Source organism: Aotus nancymaae, unplaced genomic scaffold (assembly GCF_030222135.1).
Source record: "Aotus nancymaae isolate 86718 unplaced genomic scaffold, 86718_ANA_hifiasm-v0.15.2.pri h1tg000040l, whole genome shotgun sequence".
Classification (NCBI taxonomy): domain Eukaryota; kingdom Metazoa; phylum Chordata; class Mammalia; order Primates; family Aotidae; genus Aotus; species Aotus nancymaae.
The window spans coordinates 66,313,234-66,332,297 of record NW_026988454.1 but is presented as its reverse complement, the minus strand read 5'-3'; the positions used below and the strand labels follow the sequence as shown (position 1 = coordinate 66,332,297).

General features: G+C 31.8%; 1 protein-coding gene across 1 annotated transcript in view; it reads right to left on the bottom strand.

The window, feature by feature from the left end:
* ASCC3 (activating signal cointegrator 1 complex subunit 3) overlaps window positions 1-19,064 on the bottom strand; it is a 363,321-nt gene that overhangs the window by 165,072 nt on the left and 179,185 nt on the right. The window contains exons 15-17 of the mRNA XM_012438418.3: window positions 8,648-8,839; window positions 8,110-8,334; window positions 2,180-2,299 (exon numbers count right to left, since the gene is read on the bottom strand). Of these exons, the coding sequence (XP_012293841.2) occupies window positions 2,180-2,299; window positions 8,110-8,334; window positions 8,648-8,839 (537 nt within the window). The remainder of the gene's footprint in view (window positions 1-2,179; window positions 2,300-8,109; window positions 8,335-8,647; window positions 8,840-19,064) is intronic.

The window sequence follows — 19,064 nt, the reverse complement described above, 5'->3', positions numbered from 1 at the left end:
TACTTTATTATCAGTTATTTGGAGAAATGATAACAAATATTTGACAGGAATGCTTTCCCTGTCAAAATCAAGATATTCTTAAAAATGCAAAGTTATCCTTTCAAAAAGATAGTTGCACTGTTTTAGTAGTTTTAATAAATGCAGATGGGAGACTCCCTTCTGCTTATTAATAATAATAGAAGTAAAAAGTAAATAGAGTTGATAGTGAATTTTTGTATAGTTTTAAAACTATTACTTGTCTAATACTATTTAGTAGGTAGAGATAATATAACACAAGATATTAATAAATATTCATGTTACTACAGTGTTGTATATAAATATATGCATATACACATGCCAATTCTTAAGGAACAATCTGTGGTCATGAGCAGTAAAGTGAAATATGACCTGTAATGGAGTGGGGAGAGTATAAAAACAATTTAGAAATCAATTAATGAGTTAACACTACTACCATTTGCTCTAACTTAGATATTTATGGTAGCTTATTTATGTACAAAATATAGCTAAAATAAATTTTAAAAATCAGAAAAGTGGAGCAAAAGGATATCAACTGCAGGGACATAAGATGGGGCAAGAGTCATATCAGCAAATACAAAAAGTCTTAAATGTTTGCTACAGGTGGATATAATGTATGCATCAGGTTCAATTTATAAAAATATTTTATCAATTGTGTATTACTAAACCATTAAAAATATGTTAAACTATTTTATCTGTGTTAGTTTATGAGTTTTGTGGCCACAAATTTGTATTGAGTAATAACATCAAAACACACAAGTCAAAAATAAAAAAAAAAGCAGGGTCAAGATTCTCTAAACTATAAAGGTACTAATACTATGTATCCAAAAGGTCTTCATACTGAAAAATTATAGACAAATGACTTTTGATTATAAGCTAGTACTTAAAAATCAATAGATGTCCTTATTCTCATTCCAAAATTAGAGATGGCTTAATCTATAAAAACACATTGTTTTGTTTTCGTTTTTCTTTACTCCTTCAAAACATTTTCATAGCATCACTGACTCTTCTCAAAATGCCCATATTTGTGATGAAAATAACTAGTGCCATATTCTTTAAATGTGTAAGGTTACAGGTTATAATGCATTTATATTTTATAACAGAGCAATTTGGTTGTAAAAGTAAACATCCATTTATAGATTAGCCCAAGTTTCAACTGAGAGGAAGAAAAGTAGTTGAGTCCTAGCTAAAGTAAATCTAAGTATAAAATCCTAATAATGGCTTCAGATTTACAGCCTCAGAACTAATTGCTGCTGCTGTTTTTCTTACTTTTCTTCCCCCAAGCCTTAAGTTTCAGTTTTCCTATGGTAACTGAGTAGGGAAAGAAAAACTAAAACAAATAAAAATTTAAAAATTGGCAACTGCTTTGATAACACAATGGGATTTACATAAAAACTAAGTTACAGTAAATTGGGGAAAACTATAATTTTGATTTAAGTTCAACTTATTTACATATTTTGACTTAATACTAGTAAATATCCGTATGATCATTATAGAATAATGTTTTCATTAGACAACAACTATATTTTATCTGCAATTAGGATGCATTTACAATATATAAAGCACAGTTATAAAGGAAAGACAAGATTTCACAGAATCTATAAGCCACATGGACCACAAAATTGTAAAGTTCATAGGAAGAGCTGCTATCAAACGCATCTAATTCTCAGTTTATGTATATGAACTTGCGTGGAGCTGATTCCAGACCACAAACTGTTACGTTAATAACTCCTTAATGGTATTTTTAAATTTCAGAATAGGGTTTAGAAGAGACTTGATAAGAGGAACAGACTGTATGTAACCTAAGCCAATGATCAAATATGGTCTCTAAGTTTCCTCATGTCTAATTTATTCTAAAACAAAATGTCTCATAGTTTAAAAAATATGTTTAAAAAACAGCCAAATATTAATATCAAATAGAAATATACTTGAATAATACACTGATAATAGTATAAAGATTAATTTATAAGTATCTGTAGAAAAACATATTTAAATATAGCCTAATAATTACAGGGGCCTATCTAATTTTCTGTAAAAGATTAAAACTCTTTTTCTTCTAGGTACTTCTTTTCAGATGAGGCAAGAGTAGCAAACAAATATTTATCCTCATATCATGAAAGAACTAAAAAAGTCTGATTTTTTTTTTAATAAATGAGTTTTGTACCTGATAAGCCTTGTGACTGATGCCATATACTAATGGATTTGCTCTCATCCGTACATAAAGATAAGTGTAACTTATCCACTTCACTGCTTCTTCCACATTAGTTACTGTTCCCAGAGCAATCTGCAAATCAAAAATATGAGAAAAATTAAAGTAATGAATTAAAGTTGAACATAAACATTTCATCAAAGACCACTTTGTCAGAGGTGAAGTTTTAAAAATACATCATTATGCAGCAGTTTTAAAAAGGTAGGCACAATGACTGGACACAACACTTTGCCAATTAATTAAAATCAGTCCTGCCTCATTTGATTGATAATGCTACATGAGAAATCCTGTCTTCTAGAACTGAACTTATTCAATATTATGGCAGATGATTATTCTTCTTTAAAGGGAGTTTAATTCTACATAGCATTAAGGACATTTTTGTTATTTTTTTTTCTTATTCAGTATACAATTTATTTTAATTTCATTTTATGTGACTACACTGCTGAAAAATTTAAGTGCTGAGTGCATCAGAATAAAAACAACAAAACATTGCTAATGCTATTCCTTTTTATCCTAATTCTGTATACTGTCATCACCAAAACCAGAGAGGGGATAACATTAGCTTTTACCTCTAAAGATATGCATCTGCAGGACTGCGAGTATAAATAAATAATATGAAGACAATAAAACATTCACTCATTTTTGCACAAAACAAAGCAGATTTTGTTGAGATTTATACATTTTAATAGTACATACACTTTACTTCATGTACAAGAACAGGGAGTAGTTTTTATTTATCAGCAAATTTAAAACAACCTATGGAAAAAATATTCATGCCTTTGAACCAAAATAAACAGTAGATAATTCTTCAGACTATATCTTGAAAGAAACCATAATTTTTTATATAGCATTTAATGTAGCTTTATGATATATTAATTAAATAAAATCAAAGGTTAATAATTTAAAAACACAGCAATAGCATATAAGAGCTATGTAACAAAGAGAAAAGAATTATTAGAAGATGATATTAACACAGAATTTCAATGAGAAGTTTCTTAGAAACATATTTCCTTAGCCAATGGATCTATAGGTAGTAATTTTATTTTTACTTAAGGTACCTATTTTACTTTAAAAATTTACCCATGTTGTAAAATTTCATAGTTGTATTTTTTTCCTAAATCCTTGGCTGAATTTTTTTTTCACCTCCTAATACTTTAATTAAAGGAGAAGAGATGTTCCCTACACAAATAATTAATTTTAGGAGAAAAAAAAAGGGAAAACAAACCCTCCCAATTTAGTAATTTTAAAGAAATTTACTAAATTACTAATATTAAAGAAAAACCTTCATATTTAACTCCTACATTATAATTTTAAATTATAATCCTGTATAACTAATTACATGAAATAAATATGTGGATGCTTAACTGTCTTTAGTTAGTTGAAGATGAGATTTAGTAATGTATAATTTTCATTGTAATATTATGATATACTATTTGTTACAAAAACAGAGAAGTTACCAAAGGTTAAAATATAATAAGGGAGATTCTGTGTACTAACTTTTAAATTTATACCAACTTACAAATAACTAAGCCACCCACAATGTAGGTAAATATATATATTTAATGTAAACTGTAAGGCTTTCCACCAAATTAAGAGCAGCACGAACTAAAATGGAGCCAGTGTGGGAGTTGTGCAATAATTCCTGAAGATTTACAACTAGAACAGTTAAATATTTTCTACTCTACTTAGGCAAATGAAACTAGTTTGTCCATATGGCTAAAAATCCAAGAATTTCTCTCCTTTGTAAATCCATTATTTGACAGACAAAATTGTATTAAACTACAGATATACAACCTATATTCCATCATGACTTTATGATGTTACTCTAAAATAATGACCTATATTCTCTTATAAACTTAGAATATGATTTTAAAGTAACATTACACAACTCCTATGAGTAGACAATTTTGTAAGGGATAAAATAAGCTTCCTATTATTTTCAAAATCAGACAGTAAATTAACATTAAACAATTACTTATCACTGCTACTGATAATGATTTAAGGAAAGGAGAAGTAGGTAGCAAAGATGGGGTCAACTAAAGCAAGTCTTATAAATGTTCACTAAAAAGGATAAGACTACTCAGGAAAATCAAGTTAAATTTATGATGCTATACCTTATTTTGAGAGTAATATTTGAATGTCACCTAGTGACAAAAAATAAAAATGTATTTGTAAATATTTGCTGTCACCTAGTGGCTACTTAGTACAGGAGCCTTTATAAAACAGGTATTTTTTCATAGTGTGTCTGAAATTTATTCATTCATCTCAAAATCATACAGTCAGTCAGTAACAAGCCTGTGCTAAATAAAGCACAATGGATATAGTAACAAATAGAGTATGCTCTCTGGCCTCAAGAAGTTCCATGGTAATGGAGGTGAGACATACGTAACTAACTACAATGACTTATATGAACCCACCATCCACAGTGTGAAGCACATAATATCTATTCAAAATGCTTTTAAAGAAAAGCATCTAACATGACATTTCTAAAAGTGGCATTAGTATATAGTGTGATAGTTTAATGTTCTGTTAAATAAAAGAGAAAAATAAAATCTACCCACAAATTTGGCAATTTAGAATATGGCTCAGTATCACTTCATATCTAACTTACCTATTTAAACTTCAGTATTTAAGGTTATCTCAATTGTTTATTTGTATATATATTTTAAAAAATTGATTGAAATCATATAAAAACAAGCAAATACTATAATCATCATGAGTATGCATGTGTGTATATATGTGTATATATAAGCTAGTAAATATACATACAAACTATGCTACTATTCATTTATTTATTTAAGGAAAATTTCAGTGCTGGCAATAAGTATGAACAGGGCTGAGTATCAACAGACTATCAGAAAATGGTGAGTGACTCTATCATTTATCATAAACTACCCTGGAATAGGCATTTCTTAAATTTTCACAACAATCCAGTGAGAGTATCTCTATTTTATAAGTGAGAAAATTGGGACATTTTAGGTGAAGTGAATAGAGTAACAGCTTGTCTAGGGCAGAAGATCTGTGTTAGAGAGTAACTGCAGCCAGAATTAGGAAGGTTGTTCAGATTACAGAGGCCTTAAATCCAAGGACAAGGTGTTTGCATAATATTCTACAGAGATGGGATGAATTCTGTAAAAAAAATGTATGTAGTATGTAAGGTGAAAGAAAGATTAACATAGTTTTGAAGAACAGACTATAGGGAGCTGGCCCAGAGTAGGTACTCAGTAATATCTGATGAATAAATTTTAATAAGCGTTAGTATTTCTCTCAGTGTAAAGTTAAGTGGCTTTATATAGGGATGAGACTTGTGACCTTTCAGTCTGAGGATTATTTAGTCAGTCCCATTAGGCATTGATAAGCAAATATGCCTCATAACATGTTTGCATTAAAATTGTAACTAAATACAATAATTTCTCCAGTTCTTCTATAGTCAGAATTGATACTCAGGATATCAAAGATATTAATAAAGGCAACATTCTTAACCATGCACAACCCTAATGTTGATTAGTGCAACTGTAGAGTCTTGCAATGATTTGGGGAGTCTAAAGACTTAAAAATTCATTACCTAAAGAACACAGCACATATTCATTTTATAAACTGATTTCACACTTGATTTCCACAGATAGCCAAATTTAATTTCACATTCAACAATAATTTAAGAATTTGTTTCCTTAATAGGAAAATTTAGTTTAATAGGGAACTATTCCAATGGATCAGAATATCAGCAAGTTAGTTCAACAATGGCTATACTTCACTATATTGGTTAAAAATGTCAAGATATATGTTTTATTGTTTTAATACCCTTTATATCACTAAATGGAATTATGCTTATAGTTAGCAAACATTTCTGAAAATGACATATTTAATAAGTACTTTATAAATATTTGATGAATTTATGGGCCATTATTTTTAATTTCTCAGGACTTGATTAAATAGTTTCAGTGATGCTATTTTACAATACCTAAGAAAAAGAGTTCCTTGAAGACAAAAGCAGTATTTTACTGACTTTGTGTCTTCTGTATAACATTGCCAACTTGTATTTATTTTACCAATTACAAACGCTATCAAGGACATAAGTTTACTGAGATACAGTCTTCCTTGACATGCATTTTAAGAAAAAGTGCATGAAAGAACCATGCCTTTTACTGTAAGCCAGAAAAATTATGGCTGCCATTTTGGAAAATGTTTCTAATACAGGCCTTAGTCGAGGGCAAATGCTATATATTAATACAGGGAAATGTATTCACCTTTAACTTACTACATTTTATATAAAATAAATCTAAGCTATAATGAAAAGACTAGGTTTAGAGTTAAATAGATCTGAGTCTGAATACTAGTCCCAAAAATTATAACGTAGTGACCTTGGGTCAGTTACACATAATTCTGAGGATAATATCTCTATAGCAGCAGTAGTGAGAAAATGAGAAAAGGTACATGAAGCACTGAGTAGAGTCTCTGGTGTATAGCAGGTCCTCAGTTCACTGCTACTATCATTTTACATTAAGAGACTTTGTTGCATACATTAGGCACTGTTGACCCAAGACCTAATTATTTAAGCCACACAATTATAGTAGCCAATAGGATTAAAATTGAGCTACAATAGTATTTCCTTTGGATTCCAATTTTATTTCTCAGTTTTTGAAAATTTTCTTTTAATTTTGCTAATAGAAACTGGGGCCTTTCATGCTTTTTTCTCTATTATCTTCTAAAACTTATTCATTGTTTGAATAAGCATCTCAATTCTGGCTCTGGTTACTCTCCAACACAGATCTTCTGCACTAGACAAGCTGTTATTCTACTCATTTCACCTAAAAGTCCCAATTTTCTCATAAAATAAAGACACTCTCACTGGATCAAATTTCACCACATTCATGGACCAAGAATTTCCTAATAGCCTGGGCCAAACCTATTTTCTCCTTCTGCTGAATGCTTCTATAGAACTTTCTTTGCAACATTATTACACTATTTTTTCATGTCTTTTTCTCCCCATTTGGAATATATGCTTCTTAATAAAGAAAACAAAATAGTAAGTGTGTTTTTCATTCTCCAAAAAGTCTTATAAATAACATGAATGGAATGTTAAATGAAATTTCTATAAGCTCTTTAAGAGATACCTAATATAGGACTTGTACACAATAAGCAGTATTTGATTGTAAATATTTCAAAGTAGTCATTTACTTACTATTTATATCCTACCTACTTTCAAATATTGTTTGAGTCAACGTTAATGGTATGAAAGAATACTGAACTAGGAAAGTGTTGGATACCAAAGCAATAATTTGAAATGTCACAAAAACAGTCAAACCTGTTAAATGTTCTATACATATACTCTAAATTTTAAGAATGTTTATTCTCTCAACCAGAGATGTTACCTAGGCTTCCAGGGTCTGCTATGTAAATCTTAACATAAAAGTCACACACACACACACACACACACAACAAAATATCACACTCTAACTCAATCACATTGGGTATAACAAAGTTAATCAACTGACCTAATAGAGCTAAGAGTTTTATAAATTTTATTAAACCTTTAGTAAAAATTTCATTTAAAACTTTGTAAAAGTGCAATACAAATATTAGTTATTACTGCTATTTCTGTTTCCATACTTTGTGTAGTCTTTGTTAGATTTCTGGTCTCTAGCACAGCCTCATAGTTTAAAAGTATGGTCTTTTAGCAATAGATTCTTATCAGTTATCATCTGCATTCTGTAATCCTCTGAAATAATCAACAATAATGCCAATCAGCCAATTTTGTCTTATGACTACATGGCATAAGTTGTAATCCTAAATACTGCAAAATAGCAAACAACTTAACCTTTATCTTTCTTGGTCATTCTTAAGACTGATGATTCCATTCCAAACTTTTACTCATTAGATCTTACCTCTGCATTTAGGTTATCTGCAAGGCTTTCCAGAAACTGACTCTCAATTGGGTTTCGTTGAGTGAGCAAAGTGAGGTAATGGCTGAGTTTATCATGCGTTGTTATAATGATTCCTTCCCCAAATTTGTCAAATTGTGGTCGTCCAGCTCGACCAAATATCTGCATGACATCTAAAATTCCAAGGTCAACAAAGGAGCCTCTTTTTGCAGCATATATTTGTGTTCCCTAGATGAGGAAAAGTTAACAAAAATTTACATAAACACACACAAATATAATCCCGATGAACTGAACACTGAAATTAGGCAAATATGGAAAGATCTCAAAAGTGTACTTTAACTAATCTTTTCATCATCTGTGATAGAGTTAAATTTTCACAATATAAACTAGATTCTTATTGGAGAAAATAATTCTGACCTTTTATAAATAACATTCAGTGTCAACAAAGCAGCCAAATCACAATATTTTTCTAGATAAATCAACCCAGAGGTTTGCTTCAAGACACACACAAATCCATGTGTCAAGGAAGGTAGGCTCTTACCTTAATAATAACAGCATGAGCAGGAAGATTGACACCCCAGGCTAACGTAGCTGTACAAACTAGGACTTTGATATGCCCATTAGAAAACAAGTTTTCAACTAAATTTCTGTCCTGCCGAAGCATTCCTGCATGATGAATACTAAAACCATCTGGGAATAATTCTCGTACTTGCTTATTTCTCGACCTTTGTACCTAGATACCAGGAAAGAATAAGTATTATTTAGTATTTAAAAGCAATTGTTATTTAGCATTTCTGTTTTATGAGTTTATCAAAGAAACCAGAAAATTATTTTTAAGCATCTTAAGATATTACTAAGCCTTAGTATATAATGCTGTATGGAAAATCATAAAAGTAACATTACCTATCTTAAAAAATAGGTAATAGCAAAATACATCACAAAATGCAAAAGGAAACAGGTTAAAAGCAAGTGTCTCTTTCATCCAGATGTCCCTTTTTGCAATGAGTCGTATTAGCCTGCTTCTTAGCCGTCAAAAAATACACTATTCAAAATAAAACTAAATCTCAGTGGCTTTCCAACTCCTTAAGAGTAAAGGCCAGAGTCATTATAATGCAAGGCCCTACAAAAATCAATCTCATCCCCTTACTACCTCATCCATACCAGCCACAATGGCTGGCTTTTCTCTGAGTATATTTTCTGACAAGTCCATATCTACTTCAGAGACTTTACTTTTATTCCAGACCCACTGCCTTCGAGACCCTCTCCCTTCTTAATGAGATCCCCATGATGCTTCCTCTATGATGTTCCTCATTGCAATAAGTCAATAAACCCAACTTTATTCACCTACAGCTGTGTTCTTGGTGATCTTTGATAGCAAAGCATTGACCATCTGCCTTAGCTCCTCAACTATAAATGTGCATTGAGTATACAGTAGTCCTTCCTTATCTGTAGTTTTGCTTTCTGTGGTTTCCATTACCTGAGGTCAACTGTGGTCCAAAAATATTAAATGGAATATTCCAGAAATAAACCAATCATGTTTTAAGTTGCATACTCTTCTGAGTAGCATAGTGAAATCTCACACTGTCCTACTCCATCTAACCCAGAACATGAACCATCCTTTTGTCCACCATATCTAAGCAGTAGACACTCTTGACTCATTAGTCACTTAGTACTAGGCTTGGTTATCAGACTGACTGTTGAAGGATCACAGTGTTTGTGTTCAAGTCACTCTTATTTTGCTTAATAATGGTCCTGAAGTTCAACATTAGTGATGTTAGCAATTTGAATTTGGCACAGAGAAGCCATAAGGTGTTTCCTTTAAGTAAAGAGGTGAAAGTTTTCAACTTAAGGAAAAAAAAACCCAAAATTGTATGCTGAGGTTGCTAAAATCCATGGTAAGAGAAACAAATCTCCTATTCATGAAATGATGAAGAAGAAAAAAGAAATTTGTGTTAGTTTTGCTGTTGCATCTCAGATGGCAAAAGTTACAGCTACAGTGTGTGATACATAGTTAAGATGAAAAAGGCATTAAATTTGTGGGAGGAAGACATGAACAGAAATGTACCTTGACTGATAGCAATAGAGCTAGTTCACTACTATCTGGGGTTTCCTATCTTGGAAATATCCCCCACGGTTCAGGGCGAACTACTGTAATAACGTCACTTCTGGTTCTGTTCTTTGGCCTAATCTGAGCTCAGAAGTGGGATTTAGTATACTTATATGCAACCTGTATAAGTGCTATACAGAAGGACTTAAAAGACTCACTGAAGATTCACTATACAACAGACAAAATTTTTGTGAAAAATTAAAGACCTTAGATAAACATTTAAAGAAATGTTTATATAGTTAAAGCTTCTGATTGTCCATCACATCATGTGTTTATTTGCTATTGCTCTCAAAATCTCATTATCAATTCAAGAATTTCTTTTTGAAATTTTTACCCCACACTTTTTACTTAAGGGCATGACAATGGCAGGGAGTAAGATTTCAGGGGACTGGGGTTCCAGTCTACACATTGTCATACCGATTATCTCTCAGATCACTTAAAATTTTAAACTTCTAAGTTAATAATATTTAACTAATAAAATGATCTAAGAAAATAGCATTCCATGAAATCTGCTTCAATTATAAAACCAAAAGTAATGCATTAACAAACCACACCATCTAGTGGCCAGCCAAGTAAATAACAACTTATACATTTTGAGCCTCTCAAGGGTCTAAAACAAAATAGGTACATATACATAACAAAAGAGGAGAGTTTCTTAAAGTTTAAAGGGAAGGGCATTCTTACTTTATTCTTGTGGAGCGCAGTCACCCTGCTAGAAATTATTTTATACATATACTTTACGACTAATTACACTTGGATCTCATTGCCTCAGCGTTCATCTTTTCAGACAAGCAATATTGTTACTGTAATCTTAAAGCAGCTCTTATGAATATGGAAAAAAATCCAATTGCGGTGTATTTGCTAAGAGCTCCTTCAGAGGCCAAAGGTCGGGAGAGGAGAAACATTCCACTTACTTTATTTATTCTCTAATATTCAAGAGTGGACGTTCAAAGCCGACAGAGGAAACTAAAACTATTGGTTGGAGGAGATATTCTGTACAAATCATATTGCTGGATTGCAGTTTGGTTTCAGGAGAACTCTGTTATCTGTGGATCCCCTGCATTGAAATGTTCTGCTGTACTTATAAATAAATATAGATTTCTTAGTCAAAGCCCACTTGAGGTAGGTCATGGCTAGGCCTGCTGTGGCACGAATGACAGTTAGAAGTTAAACATAGGAAGTATGTATCTGTGATGGAGATGTTTCTTATAAAGTTAACAGGTGGATCTTGGAGTACTGACATAGCACCTCCCACTTGAGCACATGGTTCAACCAGTGTCAGTGGCCACCGACTGGGTATATCTCTTTGGTCTCTGTGAGAAACTAGGAGGAGGTAGGAGTCACTTTTATTTCTATTCTTCTATACTGTGTGCATATTTTTTTATTGGTTCATTATAAACTTGAAGTGACAACAATCTGAAAATAAGTCTGGGTTTTTTATTCTTAACTATCTTTAAATCCCAGATGAGGCCCAGGGATGTTTCTCATCTGATTTTAAAAATTATCATAAAGCAAAACTATTTTTCTACTTTGAGTGAGCATCAAAGAATTTTAACACATATATATGTTTGTGTAGCCACCATCATAATCAAGAAGAGTTTCACAACCCAAAAAAATTCCCTCATGCTACTTCTTTATAGTTAAACTCTTCCCAACTTCTACCCCTAGCAACCACTAATGTGTACTCCAACCCTATAGTTTTGTCACTCCAAGACCATTATATAAATTGAGCCAGAAAACAGAACACTTAAACTGATTCTACAGACCAGTATAATGGCACTGACAAAGCAGAAAAGTGAATACAGAAACAATATCTCTCTTATAAATATTAATCTAAATAGTCAAGAACTTTAGAAAACAGAAGTCATCAATGCATTGAAACAAAACACCACAACTAAGTACTCTTCAACCCCAGAATGCAAGGCCATTACACTTAATATATTAATATAGTTAAGAATTCAAAAAAGAAAGAATATTATGATCATGTCCAGAGACTGAAATTTGACAAAAGGCTACATTCAGTTCTGATGATTAGAGATGACAATATATATCTCAAACTATGCTTAATAGCAAACACTCAGAGTATACCCATTAAAATTAGGAAGTAGGCAAAGTTGTTCAGTATCAGCCTGTTGATGTTCTAGATAATAATATTAGATATGAGAAAATAATAAAGAATATAAATACTGGAAAGGTATAATTGTAAAATAATCACTTGTTGTAGATAAATACTCATTTAGAAAACTGAGTACTGACCAAAATATACACAATAAAATAACAAAAGAAGTTGGAAAGACGATAGTCTTAAAAATTTAATATTTTTATAAAAGGCTTTCTTTTATAAAAACATTCTTTCTTTTTCTTAATATAAAATATATTTTACATTGTATTTTTCTTTAAAAAATAAAAATGTATTTTTATTTTCTTTAATTTTAATATAAAAATATTAATCTTTAATATAAAATAGAATATTTTATAAAGGTCTTTTATAAAAAGACATATACATACTATATATATATACACATATAATAACTCACAAAATAAAAGTGAAAAATATCACATTTATAGGAGTGAAAATAGAAATAGTAAGAGATAGGCAGGATTTATATAAAGTTTTATAATATTGTTGAAGAACATTCAAGAAATGATATATCTTACTTTTGAGATGGGAAAACTTGATTTGGTAAAAATACCAATTCTCATTAACTTAGTCTATAAAATCAATGCACTAACTCAACTAAAATATTAACATGATTTCCTGGTGGCAATACTAAAATTCACCCTGAAAAGTAAGACTGTAAACTTATCCAGGAGAAATTCTACAACTGAAGAATAATCATGATATTTAATCCAACCAGTTATTGAGAATCCTATAAAAACAAAACAAGTAAAACAGTTTGATACGAAAGAAGAAACAATAAGATCAATGACACAGAATAGAAAGTTCAGAAATGACTCGTAAATATGGGAATGTTGTATATTAAACTTTTAAATCAATGGAAAATACAGTGAGTAGGAAAAGATGATGGGCCCACCACTATCTGGAATAGGTTCCAGACATCAAGTATTTAATAATAAAAATAAAATATAAGACTTGAAGAAATCACAGTTGAAGTAGGTATGGCTTTTATATGCAAGACATAAAACCCAGAGTAAATAAATAAATTTACAGAATTTTTACATGGTAAAAAACAATTACAAACAAACAAACAAAAATAAACATCAAGGATTAAACAGAAAAAGTTTATGTAACATATATGGTATTAAATGCAGTTTAGTACAAAATGGACCAAGGTTATAAACAATTTAAAGAATAGGAAATACAAATAGCCAACATAAAAAATGCTCAGTTTCACTCATAATTAAAGAATTGCTGATCAAAATAATAATGAAGTACCATTTTTTGCCTGTTAATCTGTTATAAAGTGAAAAACATTAAGACTACCCAGTGCTGGCAAAGTTATGTGGGGAAAGTACAGTCTTCCCATAATATCCATGGGAGACTGATTGAAGGAACCCCTTATTCTCCTCTGTAGACACCAAAAAACCATGGATGCTTAAGACCCTTATATCAAATGGTGTGATATTTGCATATAACTTACACAATCTGCCTGTATACTTTAAATCTTCTCCAGATTACTTATAATACCTAATACAATGTAAATGTTATATAAGTAGTTGTACTGTATTGTTCAGAGAATAATGATAAGATAAAGTCATCTGTGCATGTTCAGTACAGACACAACCATCATTTTTTTCCCCCAAATACTTTTTATCCACAGTTGGCTGAATTCATGGAACCCATAGACCTGGAGGGCCATCTGTAACAACTGCTGGAGAAAGCATAAATATCCCCAGTAGGCAATTTGGGACCATTTATTGAAGATTTAAATGCATGTGGTACATGATAGATAAATTTCACTGCTAGGAATTTTTCCAATGTATATCATTATAAGAATAGGAGCAAAAATGTTTACTGTAGCATTGTTAACAATAAAAGGCAACTGGAAACAATAAAAGTATCCATCAATACAAAACTCAGTAAATCAATTACTGTAATATCTACATTGTGGCATATTATACAGTTGCTAAAAGAATAAAACCCATCTTTCTGAGTTGATTGCAAAGACCTGCTTGATACATTACTAAATGAAAAAAACAAAAAGGTATATATAACATAATGCAATATTTTTATATTAAAACATATACACCTATGCACACAGGTAAACACACAATGGTAGTTGTATAAATCTTTCCTCAAAAGAAAGATAAGCTTTTTAACAGAAGTTTCATTTGGAGAAAGGAAGGGAGAAGAGATTGTTAAAACCATGAGTTATGGAGCTAAACTTGTTTACTATAAGATGCCTGCTGCTTTCTGAAGCATCAGAAAAATCACTGCTTTTTCTACTTGGTTCTCCAAAGCTAGCACTACATGGAGTCCAGGTTTTGCTATTGTCTGAATAACTACAGAGATATACTTTATCTTGTTCACATTCTGTGAACAGATGATTTGGATTCTCCACGGAAGCCATTTGAGATCTAATACTATACTCACTGGATAAAGTGTTTCTACACATGGAAATCTAGCAAAAAAGAATACTAGCTGTGAAAAGGTAAAGGAAGTAAGGTGTGTAGTTTCAGAATTGTCTAAGCTTGGTTTCCTCTGACTTCATCTTTCCATTTTCACAAGTGAACTTTCCACACAGGGATTTAGAGTAAAATTCGAATGGAATGGGCAACTGCTAAGATAATCCATCAGCACAAGTAAGGCATTATATTCTTTTCCCCCAGTGAAAGCAGGCAGAACTTCCTTCCATGACTTTACATGACATTTTCCTACTCATGAGATAAAAAATCAGTGTAAATGCTTTTAAAAATAAAGTTAAAATGTAACTACTTCCCAACATTTACTTCTGAACTAATACACATATATGATTAAATAACATGATCTTTAAAAAGTTGACAGCAAGCAACTGAGGATATTACATCCTGTCCTTGCCTAGGTTAGACTCATGCCACACAGTTGCCATCTGCCACTCCCTATCACTCGTTACATTTTAGTCATTTTGACTTGTTTTACTTATTTGCTTCAATGTGCTATTATTATTTTTGGATGTCAGCCTTTTCTTTGAATACTTGTCTGTCCTCTTTTGCTCTGTCAACTCCTAGCCTTCAGATCAGCTTAAATGTCACTTTGTTGGTCAACAAACACCATCCTCTAACATCATCTGTTTAGATTAGATTGTCCAACTCAATTTTTTCTTAACACTTTATCCTTCTTTATTATTTATTTCAAATGTAATTAAAATCTATTATTTAATTAGTTGTTTAATCTTTTTGTCCTTCCAGAATATAAGCTCCATAAGGGTAAAGGGATGGCTACTTTTTCTCCCTAAAAAATATTTCCACTTCCAACTAAAGCAAATAATATTAGTGTACATATAATATCTGTTCTCACCTCCTTCCTTACTGTATTGCATGGGCTGGAATATAATTTCCTAGATCTCATACAGTAAGGGTACCAGATGACAAGGTCCACTCTGCTATTAAAAGCACTCAGGCAAGATCCAGATGATGGAAATGAAGATATAACAATCTCTTGTATTTTTCTGGCAAGGAAGATTTTGGAGACAGAAGGGCTGAAAGTTTTAACAGAGGTACTATACATTGAAAATTTGGTTTTCTGGTGTGTTCACGAATGTTGGAAAGTATCTGTAGTAATAGTTGTGGCTTTTTAACTGCTCATCACCATCATGTAACCAGTTGTTAAATTCAAGAGTTCTACGTAGTAGCCCTGGACTTCTACTCTTCTGATTTTACCAAATTTCTAGTAAGTACCTAATTTCTTATATAAGTTCTTTTCTCTTTAAAATATACCTTGGTTTCTGTTTCCTTTACTAAATCCTAACTGATACATGTGTCTACTTCAGTCCACTATAAACAGGTTGACAGCACTTTATTTATATTGATACCTATTGATCCATTACAGTGATTGGTAACCAGTTATACTCAGTAAATACTTGCTGAGTGACCACGATGAAAAACAGTTTAAGGCTCATGTGTACACAAACAAGTCATAATCACCCAGACTAGCCTAATCCCAATAACTAATTTCCATATGTCGTTCTGACTGTGTTAATTATGCATTTTAACTTGGGAGAAAGAAAATACCATTTGCTCTGTTTCATGTCATATTCCTTGAAAGATAATCCTGGTTCCCATATGGACTGTCCTGATTATTAACAGAAACAAGTTGGTATTCCAGAGAGAGAACCCTAATTAGAAAAAGATAAATCTCATCTAAAATTGCATTATTGAAATTCATTTGGCCATCTTTAAATAAATAAATAGAAAAATAAAATTAAATCACATGAAATGTGTTTTTGATTTTAAATTATATCATTACAAATCTCTCTACCCCTAGGAATTTATAACATTATTGATCTGATGCCTTTAGAGTGCTTCCTCAAGTATTTTCAAATGTGTGAAAAACAATATTCTAATTAACATACTTTTGCCAAAACAGCATGATTCCTTAACAAGATATATAAATGTACTGTAAGAAATTTATTCTATGCTTCTAAAATACATAAAATTCTATGCTACTAAAATCTTAAAGCACAGAAACAAAAATTGCCACAATCAAAATTTCCACAACAAAAATAAGGATAAAATTTCAATGCTACTATGTTCTTTAAAAAGAATCTCACTTATTCAAAGTGAATCATATGTTAGACTACACTGAAATGAACACATGGGCAATGACAATGTCTCTTGCTTGGAAGAAAGTGAATCCTACTTTTCAGTACATGAATTTTGGCCACAAAACTTGACTCTTCAACAATCTTCAATAGCTTCTCACTGCATATAAAGTCTAAAAGCCTAGGCATGGAATTTAAAGTCTTCCATTGTCTCTCCATGCCTAGCCCTCCATGCACCTTATATTCCAGTGAATAAGGAACATTTTTATTCTCCAAATAAACCCAGAGTTTTCCTTTTTTTCCTTTGCCCATGTTCTCTTTGGAATGTCCTTTTCCCTATTGCTGCCTATTGAAATCTAAAACTACTGGCTTGAATTAATCTGCTTCTCTTTTACATTTCCTCTGAACTGTTTAATCTTGGTATACATTAACTTTTTCTTTTAATCTTTCCTTTGAAATATTCCCAGGTTTAGAATTTCAAAGTTAAAAGGTCTGGAATAAGAGCCTTGGCTTGGCTTTTAAAATATATTACCAATTTTTTTTTTAAAGTGGTGAATTGATCAATACCACAGAAAATCTCCTCAAATCGTCTTCAGAATTGGATACTATTATGTCTAGATTTTGATAATATATTGACAAATATATGTTACATAATTTTTTATCAAATTTTTTCATCCAAAGTTTGTTTACCCACTTTATTTCTTCTTTTTGCTTATTTACTTACGGGAAACTTCATGTTGTAAGTTATTAAATTTAACAAGTGTACAAATAACATGTAGACATTAACTAGTCTGTTCTTGCTGTTTCTAATATTTCTATCAACCTGCTTATTGCCTTTTACAATCCAGTATTATTTTTTATTGTTCCAAAGCATTTAAATTTAATTTTTGCCATATCTATTATTGTTTAAAGCTGTTTTCTTCTTCCTCTTCAAAGCACATCATGGGTAAACATTTACAGAATGTGTCTACCATGTGTCAGTAAGGTAGAGTTGTTACCTTATTTATTACAAACATCTTGTTGTTGTTATTTTAAGATGGAGTCTCCCTCTGTCACCCAGGCTGGAGTACAGTGGTATGATCTTGGCTCACTGCAACTTCCGCCTCCCAAGTTCAAGTGATTCTCCTGCCTCAGCCTCCCCGAATAGCTGGGACTACAGGTGTACGCCAACACACTCAGTTTTTTTTTTTTTTAGAGAGGGGGTTTTGCCATGTTGCCAGGCTAGTCTTGAACTCCTGATCTCAGGTGACCCGCTTATTTCAGCCTCCCGAAGTGCTGGTATTACAGGCATGAGCCACCATGCCCAGCCACAAAAATCTTAAAATATAGGTATCATTCCCACTTCATATGTGATGAAATGTGGCTTGAGGATGTTAAAAAGGCAGAGTGTGTGAATCAACGTTAAAACACAGGTTTGCTTAGATCCAAAGCTTTTCTTTGAGAGGTTACCTCCCTTTGAAAACAGAAAAGTCATATTTCCAAAAATTCAATTAAGCCATCAGTTTTTTACTAATTTTGTTTGATTTTATTTAAAAAGTACTAATAAACTTTTGACATCCTATGTGGTGGTAACTGATAATAGTAGAATTACTATGTTATACTCCAAGAGAAAAAGAGGTTGATAAAATATGGCAGAGGAAAGAATAAACTCTGTGAAGATTATATTTTGCATATATTTAAAGTAATAAAATAAAATAAAATAAATGGGGCTATTAACCATCCCTACTACTACTACTCTGTTTAGTTTTGTTTGTGTTTTTTTTTGAGATGGAGTTCCATTCTTGTTGCCCAGGCTGGAGTGCAATGATGTGATCTTGGCTCACTACAACCTCTGCCTCCCGGGTTTAAGTGATTCTCCTGCTTCAGCCTCCCCAGTATCTGGGATTATAGGTGCCTGCCATCACGCACAGCTAATTTTTCTATTTTTAGTAAAGATGGGGTTTTACCATGTAGGCCAGGCTGGTCTCGAACTCCTGACCTCAACTGATCTGCCCACCTCAGCCTCCCAAAGTGTTGGGATTATAGGAGTGAGCCAACACGCCTGGGCTACTACTAGTCTGTTATGCTGTCTTTAGTTAACAGATACCATCTCTTCAAGGAAGAGATGATGCTAATTTTACTTGGCCATAGTGACACTGAAGCTGCTCAAG